General features: G+C 38.7%; 1 protein-coding gene across 4 annotated transcripts in view; it reads left to right on the forward strand.

Annotated features, from left to right (window-relative positions):
- LOC124267406 (golgin subfamily A member 1-like) overlaps positions 1–12,989 on the forward strand; it is a 34,923-nt gene that overhangs the window by 1,198 nt on the left and 20,736 nt on the right. For 3 of the 4 annotated variants that reach the window (XM_046702316.1, XM_046702319.1, XM_046702318.1), the window contains exons 2-13: positions 2,944–3,082; positions 3,921–4,027; positions 4,397–4,481; positions 5,197–5,271; positions 6,349–6,446; positions 6,717–6,749; positions 6,931–7,059; positions 9,285–9,433; positions 9,666–9,777; positions 11,092–11,187; positions 11,460–11,588; positions 11,942–12,037. In XM_046702316.1, the coding sequence (XP_046558272.1) occupies positions 2,965–3,082; positions 3,921–4,027; positions 4,397–4,481; positions 5,197–5,271; positions 6,349–6,446; positions 6,717–6,749; positions 6,931–7,059; positions 9,285–9,433; positions 9,666–9,777; positions 11,092–11,187; positions 11,460–11,588; positions 11,942–12,037 (1,227 nt within the window). In that variant the 5' untranslated portion in view covers positions 2,944–2,964. The remainder of the gene's footprint in view (positions 1–2,943; positions 3,083–3,920; positions 4,028–4,396; positions 4,482–5,196; positions 5,272–6,348; positions 6,447–6,716; positions 6,750–6,930; positions 7,060–9,284; positions 9,434–9,665; positions 9,778–11,091; positions 11,188–11,459; positions 11,589–11,941; positions 12,038–12,989) is intronic. The other variant, XM_046702317.1, reaches the window with a different exon arrangement.

Consider the following 12,989-nt stretch of genomic DNA (forward strand, 5'->3'; position numbering starts at 1 on the left):
TGTAGAGTACAGGAGTGATGTGGTCATATTTCTGGCTATTGGTTATCACCCTCACTGCAGTGTTCTGCACACGTTGAAGCTTGCCCAATGTTCAGATATGTAGTCAACATGAACACTAGGATCTGGGTTGTACCCTAGTATCTGTAGGGTCCCCTCATTTTGCCACCACCCATTTTTCAGAATACTGTCTGATACTGTCTTCTACTTTAACCAGCATTAGCCTGGACCAGTACAAGTTGACTAACCTATGCACACACATTGCTATATGGGAGCAATAGGAATTCACATTGGACCAGGAGTTTGATTGTACTATGAACACATCACTGGTAGACAGTGTGCAAAATAGTTTCCAAATTTTGCTAGCACATAGGGCTGTGTATTGGCAAGTAAATCGTATTGCAATATATTGCGATTTGGGTACCCCTATTGCAATACGTATTGCAATATATTGCGATTCGGGGTACCCCTATTGCAATACATATTGCAATATATTGGGAACTTAAAGGTCACATGCAACGTAAAACACAACTTTGCAGATTCTGATACCTTTCGGTATGGACTTACCGAAACAAATCTTCAAACATGCAAATTCAACTTATAAAGTTGAAAAATAACACGATGAAAAAAAACGCGCGAAATCGGAGTTCAAACGTTTCACTAATTTTCCCCAGACTTTTCTGGGGAAAACGGGTTTCAACAGCTGGGCTGCGCTTATAGCACATGCGCAGTGAAGTAGGTTCGCACAGCTTGGAAGCGGTTGTCCGGTGAATACTCGGTGAAGGCTTTGGTGTGAGCTATTTTTCTAATGTTTTGTTGATATCTCACAGGCGCGAGCTTTTTTATATATTATGACAGTAAATTAACTGTTTATATAATTTCATTTGTCTATTTCACCACACGTTCTTCTTACCAAGTCACTTTCTCAGTTCGATACTTAAAAGAAATGTCATTATTCACCGTTGACAGAATTTCCAACTGTGATATAGATATGTCGTTGTCACAGACAAAACTCAATGTCTTGTTTTATTGACACCTGTGTGTCTGCCTGCCTGTCTGCTAATGACAATATTCAATACACAGCTGCAATCACTGACCACATGCAATTTGAACTTAACACCAATCAGGCTATACACCATAAACAAAATGCATTGATTTATGGCCCGAGTTCGGTCTCTGTCACATTATGTAATTACACAGACAGGCAGGTGTGATACTAGAACACATGACATGTTATGATGTCTGTTGATTGCAAAATGTTATACACAAAAAATGAGCATGTTTTTACAAAACCCAACATCTCTATATATACACACACAATGAGCTGTGAGGGCAGCATCTGCAAATGAACCAGCCGTTACACTTGAGTGCACACCCACCCGCTCTGACTGGGTTCGGTATCCCGGCTGCTTCGTTTCGAGGGAGGTAAACCCAAGTACAAAATATTGCACTTTTGATTTGCGATTATACGCTTATAATTTTGTTTATTTGTTTTTTCATAATCAGCAATGCATATTATATGTCATGAAGAAGTGATAATTGTGTTTTAATTATGTTTGATTTTTTGGTAGCATGTGACCTTTAAGTGTTTGACTGTGAGTGACACTAATTGTGCATTTCAATCCTATGTTTTTTCATTATAAGTCCCTAAACATATATGCTATGGTTCTGATAACAGCAATCTCAAACTTAGGTTGCATAGTCAGGGATTCTATTTTCTTTTTGTCATTGAATAACGAAGGAAACATTTGTTGTGAATGAAAGTATGGGTAGATTTTAATTTGAACCATAAAGATCATTACAAAAACTTCATATATGTATTTTACCCAATATACTGGTTCTCATAAAAAATTATTGCAATGCGTATCGTTTGAAAAGCATATTGTGATATACTGGTAATACTGTACAGTCTTACTAGCCCACAAAAATAATTCACTAGCCAGAAATTTGAATGTAGACATGGGTTTCATTGTTTAGCTGCTAATATGATGAACATTTTTATCAGGCCATAATCTTGCATGATTTAAAAGTGTATGATAACTTAACAAGTCGGAGATAGTGATATATTTACAAAATGACCCCATGAAAATTCACTAACCAGTCGGGCCAGTGACTGTGGATTTTTACTGGCCACGGGCTAGCGGGCCAGTGACTATTTTGCACACTGCTGGTAGACCTCTTTGCTAAATAGCAGTTGGTCCACAACCCTGCTTCAGTCTAGCACTTTGTATTATACGTCAATATTTGGGAGTAAAGAAGTAGTTCCAGTCCTGACCAAACAATGGCTCAGTCTGGTAACAATGGTTAAATATCTAAGTGCAGAGGCAGTGGTCATTATATTTGCCTGACCACTGTATCTTTGACAGAATTATTGTCCAAAGCCTTTGCAAAATCCTTAAGAAACTACACCTCCTTTGGCAAGTAAATTCATGAACATATGTTATGATCAAATATTGATCCTGCACTTACACATGCTGAAAACTAATTCAGCAATATTTCATGTACTTTTGTCCTCATAATTACTGATCTTGAAAGTTTGATGAGTTCCAGAATATACACATTAGCGCAGTGTATGAAATAAGCCAAAAACCCAGCCAGACATCAGGGCCGGTAACTTCAAAATGTTACCAGCCCAAAATGGATTTAACCAGACCAAATATGGTGAATTTACTCAGATGTATGGAACATCTATATTTTTTACCAGACCATCGGGCTGGCTAGCTGTATATTTAGACCGTCCGTCAGAAATCTAGCCCATCTCGGGCGGTCGGACAGGCCTTATTTCTTTCACTGATTACCGTGTTAAACAGATTTATATCATTTCAACCTCCTTAGGTAACACGTTACAAAAATCGCTGTTAACCAGTAAATATAACAAAGTAATTGAATTATGCTTATCCTATTTGCTGATCCTAATGAAATTATATTTCTTTTCCTAACTTTCAGAAGGACAAATTAGATAGCAGAATGTTTGCCAAGTTGAAGAAAAGGATCAAGGATGAAAGTGGAAGTGTTGTGGATGGAGATAAGACCTTCCTGCCACCACCCTTTCCAGGACATGCCAGTCCAATACGCCGAAGTTCATGTAAGTTATTACCAGAAAGTAACCATGGAAACATACTGCTGTTAAAACTATAATTAAGCGTCTAATACCGAGACATTGCTCATCATCGTATCCCAATTGCGTATATTGATGCTCATTCTGTTGATTACTGGACTGTCCGGTCCTAGTTGAATTTTACACAATGTCGCCATAAACTGATATAGCTAGAATAGTGCTGAGGTTTACATTAAACAGCAAACAAACAGATCTAAACGTCTTTCATTTAAATGCAAGTTCCATTTGAAATTGATACGGTTGGTTTCCTTTTTAGGTTTTAGAAAACTCAAGTATAAAGTTGTTTTCACTCCCCCATAACTTGTTTTTGTCCCCTTTTGTTGAGTTTCATGGTGTCACTTAGGCCAAAGAAAAAAATGTCCGTTTCCTATTACATGCTTTTTAAAAATAGGGTAGGTGGGTCGGTTTGATCTTCTTTTTTTTAACTTTTTAATTTTTTTTAGTAACACCAGGTGGGCACCTGAGAAGGCCTTCAAGAGTACCAAACTACCATATCTTGAGTGACAATGCCTTGTGATGAAACAAGATTTCTATATCAAATGATTATTTATGTTATTTATCAGGTTTTGTTGTATTATGCCAATTCAATGCAATCCATTTTAGCCTTGTGAAAATATCCTTGATTTGGATGAAATGATGAGTTGAAATTCACTCCAGTCATGATTTTGACTTGGTTTAGAATAGATTTAGGGTCGGGGGGGTTAGGGTAGGATCGGTCGGGTTACTGGAAACGGACATATTTTTTTTGTGCCTTATGACATGATTGCACTCATGTGGAAATATAATTTGACTTATCTCCCCTTAGCCACAGTGACATTGACGCAAGGTTTGAGCAAGGATCCCTTCATGTCTGGAGACTCCGGAATGAGTGGTGCTGCATCCCCTGCCAGTCAGTCCAGCGAGGATTCTCAGGTAGGAAATACAGAGTCCACGTCATCACCGTCTTCAGAATTACAGGTGTTTTAGGTTGTTTGCTGTAATATGATATGACGAGGTTGCATCACCCCAAGTTCTAAATGCTTAAATCAAGCCCTGTGTTCCCATTTTAGGCACGTAGAGTTTGTGAAGTGAGAATGACCCTAAACGTTTATTTGTAATTACAAACACATGATGATGATGATGATGATGATGATGATGATGATGATGATGATCATGATGATGATGATGATGATGATGATGATGATGATTACAAATACTGATGATGATGATGGTGATGGCAGGGGATAAGTTTTTTAGTTGATTGTTGTTGTCATGGTGACAAGTTCCAGAGGTATTCTTCAGATACCAGACTCGTCACGGGAGGAGGTGGTGATGATGCTGCTGAAGCGGACGGAGCAGTGCAAGAAGATGGAGTCTAAGATCAGTGGTCAGTAGCTGAAGTTACCTGTATTACACATGAGCACCATTCATCAGTAATCAGTCAATCATTGTCAGATGTATTGTCTTTGATGCACCTGATAACTTGATATACGACTCATTTCAACCGACACATTCTCCTCAACTTTGTCCGTATAATATCTGAGTGGAAGGCTAGCACTGGCTAAAGTCTGCGGCCAAGTTATATTCCTGTTGATGTATTTCACAACAACCAAAAACATAAAAGTGTAGTGACATAAGCACATGTTTGAGGCTGGGCACCTTAAATGTTATAAACCTGATAAAAGGGCTTGTGTATGATAATTGTTACTGCTCAGTCATGTACCAGTTATGGTTTTGTTTCTATAGATTTTTAATAGAACCTGTTATTATGATTCTTGCTAACAGCTTGAATGGTATATTACTGATTAGCATTTTAGTATTTCTTTTACTTTACCTCATCAACCTTTTGTTTTAAAAGAATAATCCCAAGGCCAAGTACAACAAAAAGTATATGCAAGTGCTGGCATGTTAAGAGTATGTGGTGCTCTCCCACCAACAGCTGGCATGGGGACTCTTCAATATTTCTGATTCGTTTTCTTACTCCCATACAGTGTCACATGCTTGAACAACAGTCCTTTTTTCTCTGTGTAGATATATATGTCCATAAATATTGTCATCATTCTGTGTAGAAATTTGTAACTATGGTAACTCTATGCCCACAGAGTATGCAGCCCTCATTAAGGAGAAGAACAAGGCGATTGACCGCCTGGAGACAGAAGCGGAGAAACAACAGGAAGGTAAGACTACACCACAGTTATCTAGGCAGCACATCACTTGTCTGTGTAAGGACAGGTCTCTACGTGAAGCTAGGGATTTACAAGTTCAAAATGAGTTTTCATTTATATATTTTTTGACATGATCAAAAACTGTGTACTGGTAGTTTCTTTTCTACCCTGAATCTGAAATTCTGATTTTTGGCAGTTTAGGACATGTGATATGCCATGCCCTGGGACATGGTCACTGACATGACCACTGACTGGTGCTTTTCATCTTTGCATTGAATTCCTGATTACCTCCCCTGCTTCTATGCTACATTCAAAATGTCCACTCGATCTGTGACCGCCGTCAGGTTTTCATAAAACATCGGAATGCCCCCTGTTACATTCATCGTGTCAGCCATTTTGATTCTTGCACTCGATTGAAGTGTATCAATACGAGCTGTCACGTTGACTGACTTGCTGAGGTTCTTAACAGACCTTTCTCATCCATGAGAACTTTGGAAAATTTTTTATTGGTAACCAAACTAAAATGAAGTACCTATAGATCAATTTGAGCATACGTTCACCTCTCCTTTTCAGGAACTATATTATTCTGCAATAAAGATGGAAGTCATACTCTCTAAACACTTCTGGTTTCCTTTGAAGTATTAACTGATGATATGAATAATTATTACCTACGAGGGTGTACATATCGAGGTTCATATTTTTCATATGATGCCCTAGGGCAAAATATCGCTCTATCATGGTGACATGACGTCATGAACAAGGCTATGACGTCACTTTTCTTCTGTGACGTTGCGTTCTACATGCGATGACGGGCGGTAGCCAGCCTGTGTTTGAAAGTAGATTTGGGTTTATTTTCCTCAATGTGACGACTTCGGTAATAAACAGAATATTATATGAGTGCCCATATCATACTATGTTAACAACACTCGTGCCTAAATATCGGTATATCCCTCGCTCTCCCTCGGGAAATACCAACATTTAGGCACTCGTGTCGTAAACATAGTATGACATGGGCACTCATATAATATCCTCTATTTCTGAATCATACATTACTGTTGTCAATCTTCATGTGTATTTCTCCTGTGACAGTGACCAATGAGAAACTAGATGAGCAGAGTGAGGAACTCAAGGCCAAGTTTGCTGAGTTTGTTGAGGCCCACAAAAAGGAGCTGGCTGAGAAAGACGAGGTCAGTGTGGAGTTGTCTCCCCTTGTGATGACTCCCCCCCCCATCAACATTGAGTCTAGTGTATAAGTGCAATAATAGCAAAACAATAAAGTTTTCCTAGTATGATATTCATGTTAATTGCAATAAGGCAATGCTTTGATTTTTTCCTTCTTGTGTGCCTACTGATGTACAATGATAATTTTCTTAAGATTGTATATTTTCAGAATTGATATGTACTGTCTGGCATCATTGCAATTTTAAAAATGAACACACCTAGTGTTTCTGTTACAGGAAATGACAGAAAAAATTAATGCCTTAAATAAGGTATGTCTAATCCAAGTATTTAACACTCATAATACATCCATCCATCTTTAGACAGTTGATACAGTAATAAGCCCATAACCCATCATAATGTTTCATTGAAAGATATTTTCACATTGTAAGAGTCTCCAAACTAGTGTCTTATGCCGCCAGTATTAACAGTGTGTGTTGATGTGTATTATAGAGGAACACGGAGCTGGCAGCCAACCTCAAGCAAGAGGAAGATTACAAACACCGACTGTTCCAGCGTGAGGAAGAACAGGATGAGGTGCAAGGTCTCACCACCCAGGAACTGGCCAAAGTCAAACACATGGTAGGTGTCAGAGAGTACTTATCTAGGATATGACCAACATCAAACACAGGGTAGGTGTCTGAGAGTCTTTATCTAATATATGACCAACATCAAACACAGGGTAGGTGTCAGAGAGTATTTATCTGGGATATGACCAACATCAAACACAGGGTAGTTGTTCGAGAGTCTTTATCTAGGATATGACCAACATCACATACATGGTAGGTGTCAGAGAGTTTTTATCTTGGATATGACCAACATCAAACACAGGGTAGGTGTCAGAGAGTATTTATCTTGGATATGACCAACATCAAACACAGGGTAGGTGTCAGAGAGTATTTATCTAGGATATGACCAACATCAAACACAGGATAGGTGTCAGAGAGTACTTACCTAGGATATGACTAACATCAAACACAGGATAGGTGTCTGAGAGTTTCTATCTTGGATATGACCAACATCAAACACAGAGTAGGTGTCAGAGAGTACTTATCTAGGATATGACTAACATCAAACACATGGTAGGTGTCAGAGAGTCTTTATCTAGGATATGACCAACATCAAACACAGAGTAGGTGTCAGAGAGTACTTATCTAGGATATGGATATGACTAACATCCAAATCAAACACATGGTAGGTGTGTCAGATATGAGAGTATTATCTAGGATATGACCAACATCAACACATGTCAGGTAGGTGTCAGAGAGTCTTTATCTTGGATATGACCAACATCAAACACAGGGTAGGTGTCAGAGAGTACTTATCTAGGATATGACCAACATCAAACACATGGTAGGTGTCAGAGAGTACTTATCTAGGATATGACTAACATCAAACACAGGACTAACATAGGTGTCTGAGAGTCTTTATCTTGGATATGACCAACATCAAACACAGGGTAGGTGTCAGAGAGTCTTTATCTAGGATATGACCAACATCAAACACAGGGTAGGTGTCAGAGAGTATTTATCTAGGATATGACCAACATCAAACACAGGATAGGTGTCAGAGAGTATTTATCTAGGATATGTCAGAGAGTATTTATCTAGGATATGACCAACATCAAACACAGAGTAGGTGTCAGAGAGTACTTAGAGATATTTATCTCAAACACAGGATATGACCAACATCAAACACAGGGTAGGTGTCAGAGAGTATTTATCTTGGATATGACCAACATCAAACACAGGGTAGGTGTCTGAGAGTATTTATCTAGGATATGACCAACATGACCAACATCTAGGATATGAAACATCAAACACAGGGTAGGTGTCAGAGAGTATTTATCTAGGATATGACCAACATCAAACACAGGGTAGGTGTCAAACACATTTATCTAGGATATGACCAACATCAAACACAGGGTAGGTGTCAGAGAGTATTTATCTAGGATATGACCAGGCCCAAGAGTATTTACCCGGATATGACCAACATCAAACACAGGGTAGGTGTCAGAGAGTATTTATCTAGGATATGACCAACATCAAACACAGGGTAGGTGTCCGAGAGTATTTATCTAGGATATGACCAACATCAAACACAGGGTAGGTGTCAGAGAGTATTTATCTAGGATATGACCAACATCAAACACAGGGTAGGTGTCAAAGAGTATTTATCTTGGATATGACCAACATCAAACACAGGTGTCAGAGTAGATATGTCAGAGAGTATTTATCTAGGATATGACCAACATCAAACACAGGGTAGGTGTCCGAGAGTATTTATCTAGGATATGACCAACATCAAACACAGGGTAGGTGTCAGAGAGTATTTATCTAGGATATGACCAACATCAAACACAGGGTAGGTGAGAGTATTTATCTAGGATATGACCAACATCAAACACAGGGTCAGTATTTATCTAGGATGTCTAGGTGAGAGTATTTATCTAGGATATGACCAACATCAAACACAGGGTAGGTGTCAGAGAGTATTTATCTAGGATATGACCAACATCAAACACAGGGTAGGTGTCTGAGAGTATTTATCTAGGATATGACCAACATCAAACACAGGGTAGGTGTCAGAGAGTATTTATCTAGGATATGACCAACATCAAACACAGGGTAGGTGTCTGAGAGTATTTATCTAGGATATGACCAACATCAAACACAGGGTAGGTGTCTTTATCTAGGAACAGTCCCAACTCGTGTAGGTGTCTTAGACTCTATGATCTGATTATTTGTTTCTTTCCAACGATGTGTAGACAAATAGCTTGTTATGCCATTGAGTCTTTGATGTTGCAGCTGCTGATCACACAGGAGGACTTGTCACAGTGTCGAGCGGAGCTGACATCAACCACCGACAAACATCATGAAGCAGAGAAATCTCTCAAAGAAGCTCAGAATCAACTCACAAACCTCAAAACAAAAATGGACGAACTGGAGAAAGAGAAGTGAGTTGCCTTGACTCATAGCTTAGTTTGGGTAGTAACGTCACTATCCCACTATCCATCACTGTCCCCATCTGACTTCATTGGTTTTGCTCATGATCAGATATTCTGATCACTCTGCAAGCAAAAATGAACTAGGCACATTGATTAAATGAGGAAATTTCTGCATACATTAAAGAATTTCACTTGAATGAGATAGCTTATTGTCTGACTGATTCATGTCAATCTGCTGCAGCACTCGTCTGACAGAAGTCAATGAGCAGCACATGAATGTTGTGGCTGTTATGACAAAGGAGAAGGCTGTGTTCGAGAAGCGTCTAGATGAAGTCAACTCGCAGCTCACTGCGGTAGGTCATTTTGAGTTCTGTGTGAACTTTGTTTGGTACAGCACAGTATACAACATCTGTGGGGTTGATGATGTAGATGAATGAATGTTAGTTTGTGACACAATGAGATGAGAGGAAGGCATGCTCTTTCTTTCTAATTTGATTCATACCTAATTTGGAAGCCCACATTTCTAGGGTAAAAGTGACCTGAGTTACCTATCCTTGGCATATGATGGATCAGGTGGTCAGGCTTTGATGACCACATGATGATGTCCCCCAATGATGCAGACCACCATCATGTTGGTGGAAACTTGAAACTTGAATATGAGTGCAAGTGACAAATATGAGTGCAAGTGACAAATATGAGTGCAAGTGACAAATATGAGTGCAAGTAACAAACATGAGTGCAAGTAACAAATATGAGTGCAAGTGACAAATATGAGTGCAAGTGACAAATATGAGTGCAAGTAACAAATATGAGTGCAAGTAACAAATATGAGTGCAAGTGAAAAATATGAGTGCAAGTGACAAATATGAGTGCAAGTATCAAACATGAGTGCAAGTAACAAATATGAGTGCAAGTGACAAATATGAGTGCAAATGTGAGTGTAAGGTGACAAATATGAGTGCAAGTAACAAATATGAGTGCAAGTGACAAATATGAGTGCAAGTGACAAATATGAGTGCAAGTGACAAATATGAGTGCAAAGTAACAAATATGAGTGCAAGTGACAAATATGAGTGCAAGTGGCAAATGAGTGCAAGTGACAAGTGAGTGCAAGTGAATATGAGTGCAAGTGACAAATATGAGTGCAAGTGACAAATATGAGTGCAAGTAACAAATATGAGTGCAAGTAACAAATATGAGTGCAAGTGACAAATATGAGTGCAAGTGGACAAATATGAGTGCAAGTGGCAAATATGAGTGCAAGTGACAAATATGAGTGCAAGTGACAAATATGAGTGCAAGTGACAAATATGAGTGCAAGTGACAAATATGAGTGCAAGTGACAAATATGATTGCAAGTGACAAATATGAGTGCAAGTAACAAATATGAGTGCAAGTAACAAATATGAGTGCAAGTGACAAATATGAGTGCAAGTGACAAATATGAGTGCAAGTGACAAATATGAGTGCAAGTGGCAAACAAAACCCAACTCAAATATGAATTCTACATTGTGATATGTGGGAGGTAAAATCATGAATGTAAGCATGAAGGGTTTCAGGGTGATAAACATTTTGTAAAACTTCTACCTGCTTCTCCTTTCACTGGTGTCTTCAGTGGTTTTACAACTTTGTATAGCAGATTGTTATTTGGAACCTGTTTATTACAGAAAGTTAACCAGCTGTCCAAACTGACTGCAGAATATTCAGAGCTGGAGAATGAGCATAAGGCTTTGCAGAGGAGCTCTGAAGTCCATAAGAACAAGGTAAGCTAGGTTGATGGAAGTTGTCTCCCTTTAGTGCACAAGTATTAATAGCATTACTCATTATTCAGGTGAGCTAACATTGTGAACTATAACTTAGGCTTCAGTCTGAACCATACCTGTTATATTACTGTTTAAACTTTGTAAGCGAACTGAGTGCATATATTGCAGTCTTACTGATACAAGTAACTGAAGATGTCTTCATAAAGTGAACTATGTAGAAAATTGTTTGAAATTTTCCCATTCAATAACATTATGATTTGTTTTATGTAAAGACCAGCAAGCTTATCTCAGAGAAGGATGACAACATTGAACAGCTCAGTGAACGCATCAAGATGCTGGAACAGCGGTCACATGACCACACACTGTCAGGGGATGAGAGGGTCAAGGCCATAGAAGTAGAGGTAGTTCTAAATAACACACTGTTGAATCACTAATGATGTAAACATATTGGAATGTCCCTTACAAATGCCAGAATCTGATCATCATGATAGTTAATATTGGAACATGGTGATTATTTTTCTTGGTTTGTAGGGACTAAACTCATACCTAGGTAAATGTCCAGTTGTAGGACCAGCATTGTTTTCTGCTTGCCTCCCATACTAAGCCGTCAGTCTCTGATAAGACTGAAAATCTGTTTAATGCTACAGAAAATTAACTCACTCACTGAACGGTGAGGTGTTAAACTATAAGTTTTTCTGTCATCTGAATAGAGCAACCACCAAAATCCATATGCAAAATAAATATTTTGTTTCAGCGTGACAGTTTGGAGCACAAGCTGACTGAGAGTCGTCAACAACTTACTGAAATCAAGTCAACATGGAGTGACAAGATAACACACCTGGAGGAACAGGTGAGTCTTACCTGAGCTTCTACACAGGGGGAGGCATCATCATCATCATCATATGTCACTGATGTAACTTGAGGCAGCATCAATACACTAATACCAAGAGAGTTGCAAGGAATGCAGTACCAGGTGGTCACAGTGCCTGCTCGGGGGGTCAGGGTTGTGGATACTAAACTGGTGTTTGATACAGAATGAATGCTTGTTCACTGACATGGGCTTGATACAGAACAGGTGCTTGTCGTCACAGTGAATTAATTATTGTCCATTGCTGTATTTCATCCTGGAGAGGTAATTAACAACTCACCTGGTGACAAATATTTTCAGAATTACACATGCATTAGTTAGCCAATGATCGCCATGGTTACTGATGGATGTCAGTCCAACTTGCACGTGTTCCTGTGTGTAATTTAGTAGCCTCACATTCAGCTTGTGCTTCCAGTCTTCCACGTCCAACACTCACCACTCTGCACCATGCAGCTCCCGTCTCAGCTATTCCATAGGTATTGGTTAAGAAGTAATCAGAGGTAGTCTTAATGAAAGCATAGCTATTATGCATTCAGATGTCAGCTAAACTTACCAACAGTTGGTTTTCATGGGAACTTTTATATTAAACATTTTTATTATATTAATAAACTTCACTGAAGGTTTTGAATTACACCTAGTCATGTTATTTTATTTCATGTGTATTCAGTTGTTAATCTACCTCTATGGTTCCATAAGAGGAACAACTTTAAGTGATCCTACTCACATACTCTTTTCGGAATATTCATTATTACCTTCTGGACGCAGGCTGCGTATGCCGACTTTTAGAACAAACAGGGTTCGCCACTCATTTGTTCCAGCTAGTATAAGATGCATTAACAACAAATTCAGTGAATGACTTGTCTTTTAATTGTCCAAATTTTATTCAATATCTATGTTTGTGTACTAAATTGATGTATTTATATCCTGATTATTT

This window comes from Haliotis rubra, unplaced genomic scaffold, assembly GCF_003918875.1.
Source record: "Haliotis rubra isolate DU_JTF1 unplaced genomic scaffold, ASM391887v1 Scf131, whole genome shotgun sequence".
Lineage (NCBI taxonomy): Eukaryota > Metazoa > Mollusca > Gastropoda > Lepetellida > Haliotidae > Haliotis > Haliotis rubra.